Raw genomic sequence first — 22,856 nt, 5'->3', positions numbered from 1 at the left:
GAAATCATAGTAAGATGAAGGACGACTTTTCGCATCACAAACATGTGTTTCATTGACAGAAACCGCAGGTATCTGGTAATAAAATCCTGTTATTTTGAATGTTTATTGAAGACGAGCTTTCTATACGACAAAATTGTATTTTTTCATGTAGACATGGATGCCGGAGACAAAATACATCTTCTAATTTGAAGACAGCTGTTGGTCGTAATACGCACGTGATACTTAGCTCATCGTTTATTCTAAAAAAACATAATTGTCATTATTTTTGACAATAATTGAGTTGTCATACTTTCCCTTTCTTAATATACAAACACAAATATACTGTTTTCTAGTCGCATTGCCGTCAACATATTGTATTATTCATGTTCAAATGTGATCCTCCACCGGAAGTTTGGTCAGTGCATATGTGGGATGGTAAGAAACAAATCGCCATCGCTGTGAGGAATGATGAAAGGTGCCCGATGAAGCTAACGTAAAATTTTGCTTTACCTGCGTGTTCTGCAGCGTCTCGGTTCTCACTTAATGCTGCATAAATGTGCGTCCGACAATGTTGTACCTTTATGATAACTCTTAACAATTTAAATTTAAAGGCTTTAATGGACAGATAACATCATTATTACAGTCCATACGTAACAATTAAGGTATTTTTCACTCATACAGCACACACAAAAATCATGTATTTCTTTACATACTCTTTATTTTTGCTGAACTCTGTTACCAATTATGTCACGAGCATGTTTCTTGCAACGAATGTTTTGGCCCTAAGTCGTGTGAGAATGCGATGGTCGTGGGATTAGAATGAGGAGTTAAACCTCCTGTGTTCTGAAATTTGATATAGTCCCACTATAGACTCGACATCTCTTATTTATACAGCTCCATTCAGCGCTTTGCAAGTGGTGCTCTCTTAAAACGCATAATTACTCATTATGGATAGAATAATCCGCTATCTTAGAACATTCCGAAAAGGGGTAACAGGTAGTAACAAATCTAACAAATACGACTAACGTTCACGATTGGTATACGCATAGTCTTGACTAGTTCAAAATAAAGGTTCAAAACACATAGTTTTTTCAAAATAAAGTGGTCAAATAATCCTCCAAAGATATGTTTTAATAATGAAGGTTCAGCACTGTTATAAGCCATTTCTGAACAGCTTTGACATCGATGGGTGCGCCTCGAATTGCAGAAAAATAGCCAATGTTGTGAACAGTAATATTCGCCCACACGTTGCAAAGAAGGGACATGACATGTGGCAACTCACTTCAGTGATCCGCTCATGGCTGGCTTGAATCTCACTTTTACCCAGAGGTATGATCTACCCAAGGTAGATCCTTGGTATGTCTGTACCATACCTGTGGACGTGGGTTTCATCAAAGCTGTCTCCGACCTGTGCCATTTCCACACTAAGCTGACATGCCTTATTGTAACTGTAATATTGAATTAAGGCGACATCATACTGAACTCACATACTCGCCGAGACCACGTCCGTGGTGTTGTGGATAGTGCGTCTGACCGGAGAGCAGGTCACTGGTTCGATCCCCTTGCCACATCATACCAAAGACGTTAATGGATGGTACTGGGCCTTAAGGGGAAGATAAGGGGAAGATAAGGATAATAAAATGTGTTTCAGTGGCGTCAGTGTGGTTTCCATGTTAAAATGCGGCATGGTATCTCAGTGAGCTAGCAATACAAAACCGACATAAGCCCTGACGGACGCGCACACACACACGCACACACGCACGCACGCACGCACGCACGCACGCACAATGTATGAGTTAAGTAACGTTGAACCTGACCCCAGATCCAATATCACCTCGCCACACTCACAAAGAACAAATCATCGGGGTAGATATTATTTAATAATTGATATGTATACAATCTCTTTGTCACAGAGACAAAGCAAGCATATGTACATTGGCTGGAGAGGGGTGTAGTAAATGTGGTTTAACGATGCGAGTTTTCAAATCCGTGTCAGTTCGTTGCATGAAGAATAGGCTATAACGGCCGCTTAATGCAACATACCTAAACACAAATGAATGGAAACAGCTTTAAAATAATTCACATAAGGTCTCCCTACCTGGGATCGAACTTACACATGAATACTGAAAATATAAAAATAGTTTTTGGGAAAATACCTCACGAGTAAATTGTTGGCATATACGTCATGACATTGTTAATGCTAATATACTATTCACCAAACTAGTTAGGACTAGCCACGTATAACTGTATACCGGATGGGTTTACGTTGCTCACAAAGTGGTCGGAGAGTGAGAATGTCCCCACCACTGCACCTGTGAACCCTTCGGTGACCTTGTAGCCACCCTGGTTAGTGAGGCCGATGTAGGACAGGGTGGTATTCACAATAGCTGCGCATCCTGCCTCTCCCAGGTTCAGGATGGCGATGGCGAATTTCCCCACCGGTGATAAAGGCCTCGACCATATTTCAATGTTACCAGTCTGCAAAAATAACACGTACATATGTATGTGTTAATACTCAAAGTGAATGATTTTCAACGCCAGAAAGCAATACGTTGAGAAAATAATAAGGCCATAATTAATTGAATCTTGACGTGGCAAACCCTTGACTGATCAACGAGCAAATAATCCTTGACTACGGGGTGCGATGATCCAAACTGCCCATGCACAGAACCTGACCAAAATCCATTTAGATTTCTTTGCTGTTGCGGATATGTATCATTATAACTCGCCATCCTTGTCTGATATAAAAACAAAACAAGTTCTCATGCCCTAGTCCCATATATCCCGCCCCTCCTCTCTCCCAACCCCCATTTCTTGAGGGGAGTGACCCCCCTTATGTGCTCCTTTTCCAATCACGTGTTGTCATGATTAACCTGCTGGCTGTGACTCTCATTAGAATAGAATTCGTTTTTTAAAAGGGAAATCGATTGAAATAAAATAAAAGTAGTAATGTAAGATATTAAACGAAATATCCTTTGTACTGTGGGTGCGAGCTGGATGTTTTGACTTGATTTGTGAAGCTGGTTTGCATATAGCCCTAGCGCTCCATCTGCCACCATACCTGAGATTTCCTGGTGCCCTGGATCCCAAGCGGGTCCTGGTTGATGGCTATGAGGTTCTTGTTGAGGAGAAGGTCCTTTGTCTCAGGTCGTATGTCGTCCAGGTTGTTGGACATGAGGAGTGGGGACGCCATGACTGCCCACATCGCCATCTGCACTCGCTGCTGGTCGTAACTCAGACCGAAGTTGCCCAGAATAATCTGTACAGAACAATCACTTCCAGAGGTAAAATGTCCCAATATCGGAGCCCCTTACCGCCACTTGAACTTTTGATTGGTCCAAATATGTTGTTATATGTTACAGTGCCCATTTAAAAATGTCACACCATAATTGAAAAGAGGCGCGAAAAACTATTTAATTTGTTCATGACAATTGTCCATTTTCTTTCTTACAATTTTTCTAACCTCAATAATTGAACAAGACATACCATCTTAACAGCCACAACTTCAGTGACAAGTAAATTCAGTCTGAAAATGATAACTAATAAATTTCCTACAGTACAGTTCACAAGGTTTATCTCTTATAAAATAAATCGAAGATAGAATTTTTATATCTTTACTTTTTTAAAGTGGGTTACCAAAATAAAACAAGCATGCTCACCATGTCTGGGTCATTGAAGTTGCCTGGGCCTGCGAACTTGGTGAAGTTATCTGTGTCGTCCCCATAGAAACCGATGATGCTCTTAACGCTGTCCCAAGAATCTTGGATGTCGCCATAGTTCCTCCAGATGTTGCAGTTGTCGGCAATAGTCTTGTAGTCAGGCTGGTGAAGAAAACATACGAGTGTGTGAACAGACAATACAGATCACTATTATCTCTGTGTGTATCTGTCAGTGTTGTTCAACACGGCACTACTACCATAGCATTATTCCAGCTACATGGGGGTGGGGTGGGAGGGGGGTGTCATCGGCACGCCATCGGTGTACAATGACCCTCAATAAACCAAGTTACCAAGCCTGTCCACCAGATCCATTAAGTCGCCTCTTGCGACCAATGTAGGTTGCTGGGAACCTATTCTAACCCGGAATCCCCGCCGAGGGCATACGTGGGATGAACATGCGAAGGGTGTTGTCACAACTGACCTTAGTCGCTGATCATGACATGATCAGGAACGGTGTACGATGACACACAGCCAAGCCACATGTCAACACCCGATCCTCACTTTATCGGCTCTTACACACGTGAGTTTTTTTTAAAGACATTCTCCCAGCGTGCCTGTAGATCAGGGATTTCCAGTATGGACCTACAGTCTGTATCTTTTTTCACAACGTAGTGTCTGCATAATGATTTTATCCTTATTCCTATACGTTAACAAACGTGTGATAGCGCTCATCCTTATTTACCCTTGACCGTACATATTACTTATGTGTAATTGGCATAAAATCGACGGTTGCGGAGTCAAATATGAATCATGAAAATAATTCCAATAAATGGGAAATGACGTACATCTTTTACGTATGCTGGCCAACTGCATGAGTACAGGATTGGTCTGCCCGTCTTGTTCAAGAAGAACTCCATCAGCGGGTAGCCTGGGATAAGGAACAGCAATAAGCATTAGTCTACTGGCATACAACTTCGATGTTTACATGTTAAATACAATCGCATTAAGGCGTATTCACAATCGACAATCACCTCTAAACATACCCACGTATGTGTCCATTCGAATCCCTGATTTGCTCCGACTGTGAATCTTTGTTTGTCTGTAACGCACTCCTGCTTGTTGCTTTCATTATAGAAGTAAAGGTCTAAAACTTGCATTACTTCCGGCTTGCCTCACACATCAAGCAGACACCTCATCATGTAAATGAAATACTGTTCCCAGCGGCGGAACACCCAAGTCACTCGCTCAAGGATGTTACTGCCATGGATACAGTATTCACTAATTCCATGTTACTATAAAAATGCTAGCGAAGAAGTTACATTTCTCAAGGGGTGACTATTGGAAATATGCGTCTGCCAAGAGGTGGCGATGCTTGACACCTTACACTTTTGTTAACACTACAATAGCAATAGCGCGACCGACTGCAAGTCTGGACCAGATAAACTGGCAATTCTCGTACGAGCAATGATGAACACAGTCTCTATACGATGAGAAACACAATCACTTTGATCGCTTCTGTATGAGCTGACCCGACATAGCGATGACATGAACCCACCCTGTAGCATTATGACGAACTCCCCACTTTCTCACTTGCGCTATTAGTATGTGTTACTGGAGTCCTAATCAAAGCCCTGGGGCGGTATTCATAAACATTCTTAGTGCTAAAGAGGTCTTAAGTCTGAGAAAATTCTTAGAAATACCAAAGGTTACTCTTAAATCTAAGAATATTCTTAAGTCATATTCATAAAAACTTTTAGCACTAAAAGTTACGCTCAGAGTCATTATGACTACACTCCGAAGGGTTACACTTAGCTAAGAATTTTCTTAGTGTGTTAAGAGTATTCTTAAGAAAATTCTAAGAATGTTTATGAATACCGCCCCTGGAGTCCGAATACAGAAATTACCCGTAGCGTAATCGTCCGGGTTGGTGTAGCAGCCATCAAGTTTGAGGGAGTCGATGCCCCAGTCTGCAAACGTCTGAGCGTCGACGTCCATGTAGAACTTGCTGCCAGGGTAGCCGCCGCATGTCAGCGTGCCGAAGTCGCCGTAGATGCCGAGCTTAAGGCCTTTAGAGTGCATCTGGAGAAGAGCATCAGCTTGAGACCAACACAAAGCAAGCAGGAGAAGAACACATGGCGACATGTGTATATCAGTGCAATAAACCTCGTTAATACAGATATAATCTTCACAGTGAATCTTCCGAATTAACGAATCATTGATACAGAGAATATCTTGAAGAACGAGAGACGTTCCCATCAGTCAGTGATCAGGTGGCAGGGTTTCCAGACAAACGTTTCCCGATTTCATTTCCAAATGGAGGGAAACAGAGCACCTTCATCCTTAATTACCCTCTAGATATGGTACACTGGATAATCGAGGACGATAAACAGCAATGACAAACGCCGAGTAGGTGAATTGAAACATGGACAAGACAACTGCCTTAAATAACAATAAACAGGTTAACAATAAACTTAAAGTTAACAAATTAATTATACATTCGCTGATAAAAGATCTATTAAGTATCGGCTTTCGTCCCGCCTGTATGGTTCGAATCTGAAATTATTTTTTCACAGAAGTTAAGAATAAACTGCCATTTCATCATTACTTATTTACGTTTACTTAAAATTTATTCTTAAATCCAAATTAATAAAGTGGGCGAATACCATGACGGAATACCATGACGGAATACCATGACGGAATACCATGACGTGCCATGGCGAAGCGAGAATAAAGCTCAGGTGAAGCAGATCTTAGAAGCTTAATACTTAATGGTTCTGACATTCCTGTCTCACTCGGAACAAAACGACGCTGAATCAAACTCACTCACTCACTCTCAGTATTGTTTTGCTTGTTGTTTAACGCCACACAAAGCATTATTCCAGTAATATGACGGCGGTCTGTAAATAATCGAATCTGGGGGAGACAATACAGTGACTGACACCATATTGATCTGCCCAATTAGGATACGGTGGTATGCATCAACCAAGTCAGCGAGCCTGACCACCCCCGTCGCCTCTTACGACAAGCATGAGTTGTTGAGGATCAACTACCCTGATGTCTTACGTATTTAGCCAGGTCGGCCATTCCGCTGGGGAACCTGGTTGGGTCGGGGACGATCTTGCCCTCGGCATCGCGGTCTTTCAAAGGCCAGCAGTCGTCGATGTTGATGTATTCGTAGCCGACATCTTTGTAGCCGTCACTAACAAGCCTGTCAGCCATACGCTTGAAGAGACTCTCGCTAAAAGTAGACATTTGTTTATCAAATCCGTAAGTTTGCTATCCTGTCACTGTATGACTTTGTATAGTGATTATCGGCATATACTGTTATATAAAGTTGATATACAGTACTTTTTTATATTGTATTGTTATGTATACTGATATATATTATTGTTACATGCTAGTTTTAAAAATAAGTCCGTGAGAGTCTAGTTGTGCTGTCCTTCGTTAATAAGTTTCTATATAGTCTAAATGTATTTATTATTACCGTATTCGACGTAATAAGCGCCCACGGCGATATTTGCTAATATATTGGCTAGTGAACAATACCAATTAGCACCCCTTCCGATTGATCAGTGATTGACCACTGAGATACCATGCCGCAGTTTAACATGAATACCCCACTCAGACGCAGTATACTGACTCCGAGCCGACAAGTCCTTGTTTTAGCCCATTTATGCCGAGCGCCAGACAGGGTAAAAACAAGTACCATCTTTTAACGACTTTTGGTAGGACGCGGCTGGGGATCGAACCCCGGGCCTTCCGCTCTCCTGGCGGACGCTCTACCATTAGACCATGGAGGCGGTCCAAATACATATAATCGACTGAGAGGTATAGTTACTTTCGCCCCTCAGTTTACAAAGAGCATCATGTGCTGGATGTGTCGTATAGGTACTGTGAGATGACAAAACTGGCTGTCGTCATTCGTGACCAACTCGTGTTATTCCGGGACTCATGGCCATTTTTGCGACCGGGTTCCGTCTTAGCGCAAACGGGCATACCTAAAACAATTGTCAACTCGTTGCGTAATGGTTCACATGTATTTCCCTATATACTATATATATTTCAGATGCAATTTAAATCACATCGGGACATGCGGAATTATACAGTATGATTGAACACATTTAACTGTATCTAAGGTATATTTTTAGATGCAAGACATATGTAAAATAAAAAATTATTTCTGATGGATTCTTTGACGAAGAACTTGAAATCATACGCGCATTCTGATTAGTTTGCCTTATTTTCGCACATAACATTCATCGATTGGGGGACGAGTCTTCTTGCAGGTTACGGAAAGGGGCGAGTGGTGACGAATGGTATGTCGTGCCACACCACATTCCCTCCAACATTTCATGTGTATTGTTTGTGAATATGAAGTGTTTAATAAATAGAGAATGAATAAACCTTCTCGAAATCTGGCAGGTTCCTTTATTTTTGCCACGATTATATTTTACACTTTCTTGCTATATTCTGCACCTGCCTCTACCTCCCGGCTAACCAATTAATACTCTTACTACTAGAATCTACTGATATTTATATTATATGGTTTGATGTATTTTCACCCTAATCTAGTGCAGGTTTGACCAATATGCTATGACCAAACATGCAGCTCACCTGGTTGGAATAATAACCTTTACCCCAGCAAGTTAGCTCACCTGATGCAGTTGTCAGGCTGTTGAACGCAGTCAGTAATACACCGGTAACGTTGCCATGACATCCATCCCATCGGCGGCGTCCTTGCGAGGCCGTTGTTCACAGCGTCCACCCATACGCCCAGACACGTCAATGCGACGACGAATACGACATACATGCTGAAACTGTGAGTGGTAAACCGTGATCTTTATGCAAACATTAAATCACTACAACACAATATCGAAGAGTCATGTCGTTGGTTAATTCAAAAACAATTCCACCTCCCACCCCGACCTCTCCCTAAGTGTATCTCGATCCTAAACAGTTGTGCTTCCCTCATGACACAGGATCTCATTATTGGTCAGTAAATAAAAATATGTACCCCCTATATGTAATTTACATATAGGGGGTACATATTTTTATTTAATGGCGATTTAATTCATTTTCGTCAAATTGCCAAAGTATGTTTAGATATGACTGAGCGAATGTTGTTCAACGCCGCACTCAGCAATATGTCACCTATATTACGGCGGTCTGTAAATAATCGAGTCTGGACAAGGTTGATTGACATCATGAGCATCGATCCACGCAATTGGGATACGATGACATGCATCAGCTAAGTCAGCGAGCCACCCGATATCCTCAGTCGACTCTTACAAGCGTAGTCGTCTCTTACGGCAAACATGGGTTGATGAAGACCAATTCTAACCTGCATCTTCACTAGAAGCTTGTGTGTTGGAGGGATTGCGTGTTATAATTATTGATTTATCTAGTGTGATCTGATATAACACTGGGTACATGTCAAAAATATACACGCGATAAGTATATAATGGAGTTATCTCCCTTAGATCGATAGCCAGGCAGGTTAATTTGAATAACCTTCCGGTCGATATCGTACACCCGACAGTACATTAGCTGCCCAGGTATCTGTCTAGATCTATCTGGAGTCGTGCCTTGTTTAAATAAAAACAAGTTCCAATGTTCAGTTCATAAAAAAAATCTGTCAGAACCAAACTGTAAATAAAATAATTTGCTTTTGTTATCATATGCATTGTAAATGAAGTAAATTTATGTATTCGCCGTCTATATTTAGAATCAGACGTGTTGTTTTACGTGTAAGAGCGGGCCTTGAAGACTCGACGAAGGCGTCTGCGAGATTTGCCTAACCTTTGACCTCACATCATGTGACATCAGATCAAGCCTGCCGGCACTCGAACTATTAATAACACACTTTCGAGCCGTATCACATGACTTACAAAACAATACGAATGTAATTTCGTAGACGTTTGCGGGCATCACTAGCACATTGACAAAAGTGTCACAACCGAACTCTATGTAGCAATGATCGATACAACACCAGTTCACGATTCAACCTGCAGTGGGTAATATAGATTTCTAGATCAAAATTGAATGAACACACAAGCTGACACTGGCCAGTGTTCACCACAACATTGTGCTACTGATAAGAACACTGGTTAAAGTTGAGATTCTGCAATTAAAAGATCGACCTACCGTGGTTCTTGTCAATCAGCTTGAGAGGCGTGCTTCTCCGGACCTTTCTTCAAGTAGCCCGTCAAAACAGGTCACGTGTGGGAGCGGGTCACGTGACACGTTATTGTCACTCAAGCTGGTCATGCGCTCATCCTCCCGGGAGTTTGACAACTGCTTTTTTATGGTACCTTGTATAAATATGTGTTTTAGGAAATCGTTGTTTTATATATATATATATATATATTTAGTAGTAGTAGTAGTAGTAGTAGTAGTAACTTTTGAAGTTCGGGAACTAAGTAAGGATAAGAATTTATGGATTAACAACTTCTTTATTACATTTAGGAGCAACGTTTCGGTGTAGGTTCTAACACTGTTATCAAGCAATAAAGAAGTTGTTCCTAATTGTAATAAAGAAGTTGTTCCTAATTGTAATAAAGAAGTTGTTCCTAATTGTAATAAAGAAGTTGTTCCTAATTGTAATAAAGAAGTTGAGCCTAATTGTAATAAAGAAGTTGTTCATCCATAAATTCTTTCCCTTACTTAGTAGAAGTGGTAGTTTGGCAAATGTTGTTTTTTATGGTAACTTGGGGTGTATTCTGTTGATAGTAGTGGTAGTAGTAGTAGTAGTAGTGGTAGTAGTATTATTATTAGTAGTAGTAGTGGTAGTAGCAGTAGTAGTAGTAGTAGTAGCATGGGCGGATACAGCTTTTTTGAAAAGGGGGGGGGGGGTGCACAATTAAGATCTATTTATTGTCTTTGGTGGTAATTTATACAGAAATACAGATAAAGTAGTTATTGTTGTTGTTGTGGCAGTATAGTGACAATTGTGAGGTGAGGTGACTCAGACACAGTATACTGACTTGTTTTATACTTCCCTTGTTTATCCCGTTAATGCCGAGCCACTATAGTGTCATCTTTTAACGTATTTTGGTATGACGTGGCCGAGGATTGAACCACCGACCACTATCCATTAGGCCACGGACGTGACAGAGGTAGTAGTAATAGTAGTAGTAGTAGTAGTAGTAGTAGTAGTAGTAGTAGTCGTAAAGTAGTAGTACTAGTAAAAGAAGTGATATTAGTGAGTGAGTGAGTGAGTTGGATTTATCGCCGCTTTTAAGAGTATTCCAGTTATATCACGGCGTGTCAGCTTAATGTGGGAGGAAAGCCCGAAGTGATGCTGGTCCCCCGATTCCCACTTCGGAAAAACCCTAGAAACATAACCGGGGCGAACCGGGTTTCGAACCCACGATCCTAGGTTTCTGGCGTGCCCAAGGGACGCAACTCTGCACAGCGAATCGCGGCCCCTCAGACGACTGGGCCACCCGTGCCCCCTGATGTTAGTAGTAGGCCTAGTGGTAGTACGTGATCTCAGCTGTCGCGTCTGCTGTAGCAATAGGTGATGAGGACATTGTACTCCTTTAACAAACAGAGCTCGATAAATTCCCTGGTCACGCTACAGAAACCGAGAAAACCGGCAAAACTTAGAAATTATAGGACATGCTGTTTCTGTAGCGACATTGTTACATCAACTCTCAAGTTTCAGTTTTCAAAGAGGGAGGAGGAGGGGGGGGGGGGGGGTTATATGGGCAGCTATTCGGTCAAAAAATGCAAAGTTGAAATAGGGGACAAAAGAACGCAATAATGCTACAAATGAAGAATGAATGTTACGAATAAAAGGTCATTATATACATACGAAAAATGAACTCAAAATACAAAACAATACCAATGGCTGCCCTTATATGTACATCTATGCTGATAAAAAAGATCAATTACATATATGTCCATTTGCAAGATTTTTTACGCACGCTATTTTTCCATAAAAAAACTCATTACACCAGATCGAATTATCAGAGGTTCCAGATAGTTTTCGTTAGACCCACGAAAATTTCGTCCCATACTGATCACAAATGAAATATTTAACTCGACAAGAGTTGAGAGAGTTGGGGTGGTTTTACGCAGGTTTATCAATATTGCAGCTTTATCACAGAATGGGCTCCATACATTGCCAGAACGTGAAGAATCGAACCCGTTCCTTCCGCGTGATGAGCGAACGCTTTAACCACGAGCTAGTCCCTCCGACTAAGTGAACACGAGTGGCATTTTCTAACAGAGAAACGCATCAATATTTATTGCCATATACAACCATTAAAGTGTATCGGGGACGGCACATGACTGGTGAATCACGCGACGCGGTATTGACTGCGAATGGGTCCCGTGACAGATGCTTTTGTGAACATCCGGGCCGCCAGCTTTTGTGTTCAGGAAGTCACGTGAGTGGAGGGCATGTTGTAAACAAAAGCTTCACATGATCATCAAATAAACAAACAATTACCAGCTGAATACTGCATAACGATTACCGCGTGCATGTCATGTGACATCGGGACGTGTCACCATGGTACCATAATAATTTAAAGGTGAAATATGGTGCCAACATTTATCAGTTAAAATAGGTTACATGTCTAAATTGGAAACAAAGACCAGATTTAAAATAATTAAACTAGAACCAATGTGCATTATGCTTGTTTGTTTGTTTGTTGTTTAACGCCGCACTCAGCAATATTCCACTTATATGACGGCGGGCTGTAAAAAATCGAGTTTTCTGGGCCAGACAATCCAGTGATTGTCATCATGAGCCAAGATCATGAGCAATTGGGATATGATGACATGCATAAACCAAGTCAGCGAGCCTGACCATCCGATCCCGTTAGTCGTCTCTTTGGACAAGCATAGACGCTTTTTTAGGGCAAGCTAAATGTGACTTTTCAAATTTTCTTATAGGTGTCCTTCGTACTAACAACATGGCGCTTGAATTACCATAAGTTGAAGAATTTCTCCCAAAAGGATCTTGAGCGTTGGTGCTGTTTTGTTTGCAAACACAACTGCAGGCGCATGTTGTTAATGCGTATGAAGGGTCTTAGAACTCATTCATGAGTATAGAGATAAAATTACATAATTTTTGCAAGTGTTTAGTGCTGTTGTTGGAGAATAGTCTTGCCAGTTTATGGGTATTGGGGAACATATAATAATATGATGTGCCAGAAACCTGTGACTGTAGTGGAATTATGTGAATACACCACCCATATCTGTACACTTTCATAATATCAAACCAGAGAAGTTGTTACTGAAGTGAGTCTATTGTACGAATTTTGCTGCTGCTGTTGTCAAAGACCTTGCTTGGCAATATTCCAACAATAATCGAGTCTGGGCCAGTCCAGGCTCCCAACCAGGTCACCAAGCCTGGCCATCCAATCCATTTGGTCGTGTCTCACAACCAGCAAATGTTCCTGGCGATATTTTCTAACCAGGAAGCTCCATTTTTTCATGAAATGAGCGTTCAAACCTTTGTATTAATAGATCACTTCTGAGATAATTTTTCACATATTTTAATAAAGCTATTTCAGTGAATGAGTGTCTTTTATGTCTAAAACAATATCCTGACGGTAACAGTTTAACATGAGGTCAACAATGACATCTTGTGCTATCATTAACTTTAAGTCTGTATAACCTCACAAATTGACTTTTTTCCTTATGAAAAAGTTTTTTTTCTTCTTTTCTAGCAGGTACTAAATTGTTAAAATAAAAAAGTAAATGTTACCTTGTTTTCGAATAGTCTTTTCAGCTAAAGCCGAACAACACACCGATAATCATGCAGAGCACCCATTGTAATTTGTTTCCATGGCAACCACGATGGACTTGTTGGGGAAAGCATCTATACTACTCAAAAGAAGTTAAAGAACACCCGATCTTTTCATTCGACTAGTTAATCTGTCATGTCTGGTGGATATTGCAACACACAGCCTTCCAATTGTTCCAACTTGTTTTCAGTAGTTTATCTTCTCAAGGAGTGAGTGAGTGAGTGAGTGAGTGTGGTTTTACGCTGCTTTTAGCAATATTCCAGCAATATCATGGCGGGGGACATCAGAAATGGGCTTCACACATTGTACCCATGTCAGGAATCAAACCCGGTTTCGGCGTGACGATCGAGCGCTTTAACCACTAGGCTGCCCGACTGCCACTCTTCTCATGGAAACAAACTACAGCATACTGCAACATTCTAACCATGGAAAGAATGAGGACTGCTCCGCAGGATGTATTTAGCTGCTGTTCATCACATTCACAGAAAAGGTTATTGTATAGAACTGGTTATGGACCGGGAACGCCAAATCTGAATTTCGGCTAGTCCCGGGAGTGCCAATTCATAAGTCAAGAGTGAGTGAGTATGGTTTTACGCCCCTTTTAGCAATATTCCAGCAATATCACGTCGGGGGACACCAGAAATGTGCTCCACACATAGTACCCATGTCAGGAATCGAACCCGGGTCTTCAGCGTGACGAGCGAAAGCTGTAACCACTAGGCCACCCGACCGCCCCCCATAAGTCAAGAGATTCTGCCGTTGGTACTGGGAGTGCCAAATGGATAGATCAGCCGTGCGGTGAACCGTGAATGTATACCAGACAACTCAGGATTTCACCAAAAGAAAACTTTCAGAAGCTATAGAAATCTGCGGTCATTAGACATGTTAGATGTTATGTTAATTAACACAGTATCAAATGTCTGTGGTAGATGTTATTTTAATTAACAGTATCAATTGTCTGTGTAGTCATATTCAACAGGGTTCAAAAAGTGCATGTTGAATTTCCACTTAACACAGCTGATAGTAAAACAGTGTTCCACTACCACACATGTACTTAGCTCAAGGGGTAGAATAGGTCTTCAGCAACCAATGCTTGCCATAAAAGGCAACTATGCTTGTCGTAAAAGGCGACTAACGGGATCTGGTGTTCAGACTCGCTGACTTGGTTGATGCATGTCATTGTATCCCATTTGCGTGGATCGATGCTCATGATGTCAATCACTGGATTGTCTGGTCCAGACTTGATTATTTACAGGCCGCCGTCATATAGCTGCAGTATTGCTGAGTGCGACGTTAAACAACAAACAAACAAACATGGCTCAAGACAGACCACACTGTTCAGTGTGCAATTAATACCTTACTCTCACTTGGGACATTGTCAGCAAAACAAAACATTCCATGAATACACGATATATGATTTTTAATAAAATAAAAAGCACACCATATTTCTTCACAGAAGGACAATGACGAAAGGACATTTACACACAGTGTCATTACAATGTCTACAACACATAAAATCTCATTAAATTCAGATCTTTTATTCCCATGTGATGCCACTCTGCATTAAGATCTGAGGACACTGCCACAGAAGATCACATCAGGTGAAGCCTGAGCGACCTTTGACCGCCCAATCTAAATGAATGATGCACGGGTTCTTGAGCCAATCAGATCTCAGCTTTCTTAAACAATTTGGCTTCATTTCTCTACTCTTCCATTCAGAAATTATAATGTACTGGTTCAACCTTAGTTGTGTTCATTTGGGAAAGGTCATTAAGTGAGTGAGTGTGTTTTTATGCTGCTTTTAGCATTATTCCAGCAATATCCTTGCGGGGACACCAGAAATGGGCCTCATACATGTTACCCATGTGGGGAATCAAACCCAGGTTTTCGGCATGGTCAGCAAACGCTTTAACCACAAGCCTACCCCGCCACTCTGAAAGGTCATTAAAGCTCATTTGTGAGATACAGAAATCTTATATGTTGGTCTGAACGCTTCGCTGACTAACACACTGATTGGCTGATCAGACAGTTGTATGTGTCAGATGGAGGTGTCTTCAGATCTTCATGCTGAGGGGTATCATATTTGAGTAAAAGATCTCAATATAATGAGCTTGACAATACATACACCTTAAAACACACTCAGCTGCTTTTGACAGGAAAAACACTTCCTGCAAAAAATGCAAACTTTGTTGAGATATTGGTAAAAGTTGTATCCTCAAACAGGTCAATACCCAAAGAAAGTAAATAAATATATACTTAATATGTGATCTATTTGAACTAATTTCAAAGCAGTTTAATAATGTGATTTGAAAACTCTAAATTGATGTTATGTTCAAAGGAAGTTGATTGACGCATGAACATGGGTTGATTAAGGATGGACATGTGATTCATGGAATGTTTAGTTTGTCCACTCCATGGAAATAAGTGACCATAGTATATACATCTTGCTGTGAGGCATCACATTGTGACTTCATATGTTTAGTTTGTTTGTTTGTTTGTTTGTTTAACGCCGCACTCAGCAATATTCCAGCTATATGATGGCGGTCTGTTAATAAATGAGTATGGACCAGACAATCCAGTGATTGACATCATGAGCATCGATCCACGCAACCTGGATACGATGACATGCATCAACCAAGTCAGCGAGCCTGACACCAAATCCCATTAGTCGCCTCTTTCGACAAACAAAGTCGCCTTTAAGGACAACTATATGAGGTGATTTTATTCTAACATTCAAACATGAAGTACTGGCATTTAAATCAATGATTTACAATTGTCAAATAGGATTTTCTGGGACACCCAACAAATGTTTTGGACAGACCTGTTATTGTCACATGATATTCTCACCTGCATGTTCTCAAAGTCTTGTCTAATGATAGAATATTGACATGTGAGTAGGCAAATGAGATGGATTTCATGCCACTCAATAAAGAATAACTTAGTTGCAAATATTAATGGACAATGATTAAAATACTGACATTGTGTAAACTTCTCCTGGATTTAAGATCAGTCTGTGTCTTAAATTCTACCAGTGTGTAATTGATTCACATCAAGAAATGCTAAGACACTGGATGATGATGTGAATTAAGGACAATAAACATGAAATCATTACTCATGAAAGTAAAGAATCTATTGTCAGCAAATTTTATGAACATCATTATATTACAATATATAATAAAATATACACACAGTAACAAACTAACAACAAGAAGACATCTGTTAAAAAATATGTAACACACATGGAAAATGTACAACTTTCAATCGCATCTATTGCAACATAACTTCTAACAGTCAGTAGTACTTAACAGGTTTGATTCAAGAATTGCCTTTCCAGTGCACAAATTAAGTAATTGCTTAAGTATTATTTTGCAATGTAGATATACATTTTGGTTGTGAAATTGAGACATGAATATGTTTATCAAAGGGAGAGTAAGAACCAATTACAACTCTCTCACAGGCCTATGGTGTCTAATAAAGAAACTCAAGCTAGTCAGCGTTTAATTTGGGTTCATCACATTTTTCCTCCAAACAAACTATGAGTTGTGAATGTAAAGAAATGGTGGAGCATTATTTGTGACCATCCATGAGATAAGGGACCTTATGGGTAAATAATCACATTTTGACTTCTTATTTTACTTTAAAACTACAGTATCTGAGGTCCACAAAAATAAAATTCATAAGCTGCAATTCATATCTATTACAGAAATACATATCATCAAATATATGGACTCAATTTCTGCAAAGTCCCATTTTCAGACTTATGACTGTTTATGGAATAATTTCAGGTCTTAAATATGTCTGATTAGTTGAAAGTAGACATATATGCTGAAATGCTTTGAAAACATGTTTAAATTACATTACGAAGACACAAGTGAAAAATACGATATTGTTTTAGTCCGCACACTTGGTGCTTTTTACGGAAGCTGACGTCAAACGTCTTTCTTTATGACCTCACTGCATAATTGTATCCTGGCACCCATGAGGTCACTTTTCTCCTGGTTAGTCACATTTATTGTTTTTTTGTCATGAATATATCAACACCTGAGCAAGTTACAGCCTCATACACAATTGCACTTGTGGTGTGGTTGATTCACCTCCCATTACGCCAGCGGTACGACCGTAGCCAGGAAGATCCCCGTGGGGTTGATGGACAGAGTAAAGGTTTCGGTGGGTTTAAACGCTCCTACATAGATGTTATCGAAGGTCTCGGTGATGTTGACACCATTAGGGCTGAGCGCACCTATCTGTTTGGGGTTCAGAGTTATCTTTGCTGGCTCTCCCTGGTTGTCTGTGTTGAGAATGGCAACGGCCAACGTTCCATTTACTGCCAGAGGTTTCAGCCATACTTGAATCGTACTAGCCTGGAACAGAAACAGGGAGTGAGTGAGGTGTTATGACGCAGTTAGCAATATTTCAGCAATGACCACTAATACACACAATGTACAAAACTGCAAGTAGAGAGGTAGAGAGAGAGAGAGAGGTATAGAGAGGGGGGAAGAGAGGGGAGCGAGGGAGGGGTGTTAGTGTGTGGTTAGCAACATTACAGCAGTGCTTTGTAAGAGTGAGTGGGTTTAACACTGCTTTTAACAGTATTACAGTTATATCGCAGCATGTCAGCTTAATATGGGAGGAAAGCCCAAAGTGATGCAGGTCTCAGACGTTTACCACTTGTCGAAACCTACGAGCACGGGCATGGTGCTGACAAACCTAGAAACATAATCGGGGTGAACCGGAATTCGAACCCACAATCATAGGTTTTTGGCGTGCCCAAGGGACACAATTCTGCACAGCGAATCGTGGCGCCTTAGATGACTGAGCCACCCATGCCCCCTGTTTTGTAAGGGAACACTAATACACACAATGTTCACTCTTTCGGCCACATCATACAAGCAAACACCCCTCGACCAGCACCTCCTCAAGTCTCACCTTGTACAGTTGGGTTGCCTGGGCACCCAGAGGGTCCTGGTTGATGGCAATGACTCTCTTGTTCTGCAAGATGGCCTTGAACTCTGGTTTAATTTTGCGAAGGTCAGTCGAGATGAACAACGGCGACGCCATCATGGCCCACATTCCAAACTGCACCTTCTGCTGGTCGTAACTCAAGCCGAAATCTCCAACGAGGAGCTGGAAGAAAACACCAGTCGTGTTGTACTTCACATCAGCAAGTTGGTACAGAGACAACAAGCATTCACTCATTGTTTACAGTCGGGACTCAGAGAATAGTGCCTTCCTCAACAATTTACATAGAATCAATAAGACAATGTTATTAGTTAGACATTAAAAAACAAATGCGAGTTTGTTCCTAAGTTTGTTTGGTTGAAATTTAGAACACAAAAACACAACGAAATCTTCTGGTGGAACTGTAAACATGATATAGTGTATGCACACATGATAATTTCGTTTTCATCTCAGTCCCATATACCCAAAACCTGTTTATATACATGGCAACACGAACACAGAATTAATTTTTTATACAGATCGATTAATTCTTGTCAGAAGTCAGATGAGGATGTTCAGTTGTCCAACTAGAAAAGCCTGGTTTGCTTTAAATATGGAAGCATCCCCATCTTCCCCTTGTCCTGAAAGAACAATGAGCCCCAAACCAAGCCACGCTACATATTGTATTGTATGTGTTATGCCCTTCAGGTAGGTGTCTGCAGTAGTACCTCATCAGGGTCATTAAATCCACCAGGGCCTGCGACACCGGCAAAGTTGCCTTTGTTTTCGCCGTAGTAGTCGATGATTTTGAGGGCACTGTCCCAGGAGTCCTGGATGTCATCGTAGTTGCGCCAGATGTTGCAGTGTTCTTTGATGGCAGTGTAGTTGGGCTGCACAGATAGGAGACAAAGTGGGTTTCAAATTGTTCTGTAACCATAGCAATTGTAGTCCTATAACAAGTGGAACACCAATGACTTTGATATATATATTGGACAGCAACTGACAATATTGAGTACTACAAACACTACAAATATCATATTGCAATATATAAAATATGACACTTATTTTTGTACAAGATTAATATGTATCTAAATATGTTGGGAGTTGCGAAATCATTATCTATATCTTAGCGATTTTTAAACACAGTGGCCAAGGTAGGAAACTCGACCCCTACATGCTGTTAGAGGTGAGGTGGAATGGGGTTTAACCTTGCTTCAAGATTATTGCACTTATATAGCGACGTGCAAGCATGTGTTTGCATTTGTGTGTGGCTGCTTATACTAGTCTGAACTAATCCGATTTTCTTATGCTAGCCAACTGAGACACCATGCCACAGTTTAACATGAATACCCCATTCAGACATAGTATATTGACTGAGCAGACCAGTCCTTGTTTTAGAACCTTAATGCTGTTAATTCTAATGAGATTATATTCCAAAGGAAAGGCTTGGACATACTCAAAGGTAAATGGTTTGGCAAAAGGACAATATAATACTTCCAAGTTATTCAAAAATTTGCACTCTGACATTGTTTGTGAAGGCTGGGTGCCAAGAAACACTAGTTGGGGAGGGAGGAGGTCAGGGGTTCGATCCCCGGCCGCGGCATACCAAAAGCTGTTAAAAGATGGTACTTGTTGTTACCCTGTCTGGTGCTCAGCATTAAGGGGCTAAAACAAGGACTGGTCGGCTCAGAGTCAGTATATTGTGTCTGAGTTGGGTATTCATGTTAAACTGCGGCATGGTATCTCAGTGTGCTGGCACTATAAATCGGCATCAGTCCGGACTAGTACAAGCAGCCACACACACACATATCGCTATATAAGTGCAATAATCTTGGACGCGACGTTCAACCCCATTTCGCCTCACCTCACCTCTTATCACTATAGTAGTTTGGTGTCATGCGACAAGATCACAGGTGAAGTGTGTACATGTGGAGTTACCTATTTCAAATTAGTATCATAGTGAAAAATGAACAAATTACTGGTGTAAGTGTGTCAGAATTAAACATCTTATCAGCAATAACTCAGCCATATAGTGAAGGGAGCATATTATACATTCATTAAAACATATACAGTAAACAGTAAACTAGATATTACAGATGCAACATACAACAAACGACAATACAAGCATGGTATTTCAACAAATATTCACTATTACAATACTGATCAATTTCCTTTAAGTATCTTCATTAAAAATTATTAAAGGTTAAGATGATAGTGAGTGAGTTGGCTTTAACCATGTTAACCCTGCCAGTATTTCCGGAAAGCATGTGAGTGAGTTAAAACTAAATGACGCACGTCAATATAGTGGTCACATTGTGACAGACCCAAGGAATGCATGCATTTTCCATTAACCAGTTTGGTGAAACCCACAAGTACGGGTATCATGCTGACAAATCAAGAAACATAATCAAGGCAAATCTATGATTTGAACCAATGATATGATGATTCTCCTGAGAGATGCTACACAGTGAGCACCAGGGATCCAGAAATATTTTTTTGTCAATCGGACATTTGCATTTTGGTCACGCCCACCTCATATCTGAGGTGCTGGATGTATGAACAAAAAGAATAAATTCAAGTGTCACTTTCATAACATACATAGTGTTCCCTCGCTATTGCGCCCTTTGGTTATAGAGCACGGTAACAATTGGCTCCCAAAATGTACTTACATTTTTAATGAACTGAAATACGCAATCCCATGATTATGCTATCTGGTTATAAAATCGTGTTCATTGTATATCTGGACTTATGTTTGTAAGATATTTTATCAATTTTATTCAAAATTTCATTCAATATTGCTTACAATAATTTTGGTGAAATCGTGTGTAAAGTGTTCGGTGGATCGCACAAATCACTGTTATTTATAGCAACCACGGTCAGATTACCGCTATTGACGCCTTGAAATGAACTTTAGTTGCCGGAGAATGGATTCATATATCATAAATGCCACTGAGCACCCATGTCCCCTCATAGCTAAACCTTAGAAGCAATGCCCTGTCATAACGAAGCGGTTTATCAACTTTTTATATCAAATAAAATGCTGTATGTTTTATGATATGACTTTAAGCTAGTATTCTTAGCATCTTAGCTGAAGACAGGTGGATTATTAACTGTAAATATGCCTTGAGAGCTTTCCAACACACATTTCACCTTGTACACTGACCTAAAAATATGCCCGAAGACATCATTAACCTCTAGGATAGCCTACTGACGTCATGAAATTCATCAATAGCATGTTCTTGTCTCAGCAAGAGTGAGTGAGTGAGTTGGGTTTTAACACTGCTTTGAACAGTATTCCAGTTATCTCACAGCATGTCAGCTTAATGTGGGAGGAAAGCCTGAAGTGATGCAGGTTTCAGATGTTTACCACTTTGGTAAAACCCACAAGCACAGGTATCAAACTGACAAACCTAGAAACATAAGCCTAGTGGTTAAAGCGTTCGCTCATCATGCCGAAAACCTGGGTTTGATTCCCGACATGGGTACAATGTGTGAAGCCTTTTTCTGGTGTCCCCGCCGTGATATTGCTAGAGTATTGCTAAAAGCGGGGTAAAACAATACTCACTCACTCACTCACTCACTCACTCACTCAAACCCACAATCACAGGTAACTGGCCTTAGATGATTGGGACACCTGTACTCTCCTCTCAAGCAGAGTGTGACTAGATATAACATCTTGGCTTAAGTCACTGATATGTTATCATGCAAGTTTATAGGAGTTATCAATGACCAAGAAACCACACAGGCTTGACTGGACTTCAAGAACAACACTCAACGGTTACCACCTTGATAACACCTTGATAACACCTAGATAACCCTGATAATGCTGCTACACAAAGTACCTGACAGGATGATACTACTGATAGCATGTCATTGTCTCTCGAGGCCATCTACTCAGACCTCATTAACTTAATGAGTTCAATGCAATTTTATACCACTTATATCACAGCCTGTCAGCTTAATGTGGTAGGAAGGCACAAAGTGACGCTGGTCTTAGACGGTTCTAGTCTCATTAAAACCAGATCTTTTACTCCAATATGATATCTCGGAGTGTGTGAAGATCGAAAGACATGTTTATAGAATATCATCTCAGTGAGTGAGTGAGTATGGTTTTACGCCGCTTTTAGCAATATTCCAGCAATATCACAGTGGGGTACACCAGAAATGGGCTTCACACATTGTACCCATGTCGGGAATCGAACCCGGGTCTTCGGCGTGACGAGCGAACGCTTTAACCAAGAGGCTACCCGACTGCCCTTATATCATCTTAGATGAATCATGGGTGAACGTCGACCACCTGATCTAAATGAGTGAGGGAGTGACTATGGTTTTATGCCACTTTAAGCAATATTCCACCAATATCATGGGACACCTGAATTGGGCTTCACACATTGTACACATGTCGGGAATCAAACCCGGGCCTTTGTCGTGACGAGCTAACGCTTTAATCACTAGGTTTCCCCACCGCACCTGATCTAAATGAAGGATGTGTGGGTACATGAGCCTATCAGATGTTATCTTT

At 40.8% G+C, this 22,856-nt stretch overlaps 2 protein-coding genes across 5 annotated transcripts in view; both read right to left on the bottom strand.

The window, feature by feature from the left end:
• Positions 1-1,840: 1,840 nt before the first annotated feature.
• LOC124148132 (alpha-N-acetylgalactosaminidase-like) lies at positions 1,841-9,919 on the bottom strand. The gene is made up of 8 exons (XM_046519094.2): positions 9,783-9,919; positions 8,294-8,455; positions 6,702-6,876; positions 5,543-5,717; positions 4,484-4,566; positions 3,639-3,800; positions 3,041-3,238; positions 1,841-2,457 (listed from the first exon to the last, which is right to left on the bottom strand). The coding sequence occupies exons 2-8, from the start codon at positions 8,446-8,448 to the stop codon at positions 2,200-2,202; spliced, it is 1,206 nt and encodes a 401-aa protein (XP_046375050.2). The 5' UTR covers positions 8,449-8,455; positions 9,783-9,919; the 3' UTR covers positions 1,841-2,199.
• A 4,882-nt stretch (positions 9,920-14,801) lies between these two features.
• LOC124148129 (alpha-N-acetylgalactosaminidase-like) overlaps positions 14,802-22,856 on the bottom strand; it is a 30,290-nt gene continuing 22,235 nt past the window's right edge. For all 4 annotated transcript variants that reach the window (XM_046519092.2, XM_046519091.2, XM_046519088.2 and 1 more), the window contains exons 6-8: positions 19,063-19,224; positions 18,323-18,520; positions 14,802-17,757 (exon numbers count right to left, since the gene is read on the bottom strand). In XM_046519092.2, coding sequence (XP_046375048.2) covers positions 17,497-17,757; positions 18,323-18,520; positions 19,063-19,224 — 621 coding nt within the window. In that variant the 3' untranslated portion in view covers positions 14,802-17,496. The remainder of the gene's footprint in view (positions 17,758-18,322; positions 18,521-19,062; positions 19,225-22,856) is intronic.

The sequence above is a fragment of the Haliotis rufescens genome, unplaced genomic scaffold (genome assembly GCF_023055435.1).
Source record: "Haliotis rufescens isolate VD_foot unplaced genomic scaffold, xgHalRufe1.0.p SCAF_7, whole genome shotgun sequence".
In the NCBI taxonomy this organism is placed as follows: domain Eukaryota; kingdom Metazoa; phylum Mollusca; class Gastropoda; order Lepetellida; family Haliotidae; genus Haliotis; species Haliotis rufescens.
The sequence above is the reverse complement of the archived record's forward strand: the minus strand, read 5'-3'. Positions and strand labels throughout refer to the sequence as shown.

Coding starts and splice junctions, on each gene's coding strand:
- LOC124148132 (XM_046519094.2), bottom strand. CDS start 8,448: ATGTATGTCGTATTCGTCGTCGCATTGACGTGTCTGGGCGTATGGGTG. Junction 6,877..8,293: donor CAGCCTGACAACTGCATCAG/GTGAGCTAACTT, acceptor GTCTACTTTTAG/CGAGAGTCTCTTCAAGCGTA. Junction 5,718..6,701: donor TGGCCGACCTGGCTAAATAC/GTAAGACATCAG, acceptor GCTCTTCTCCAG/ATGCACTCTAAAGGCCTTAA.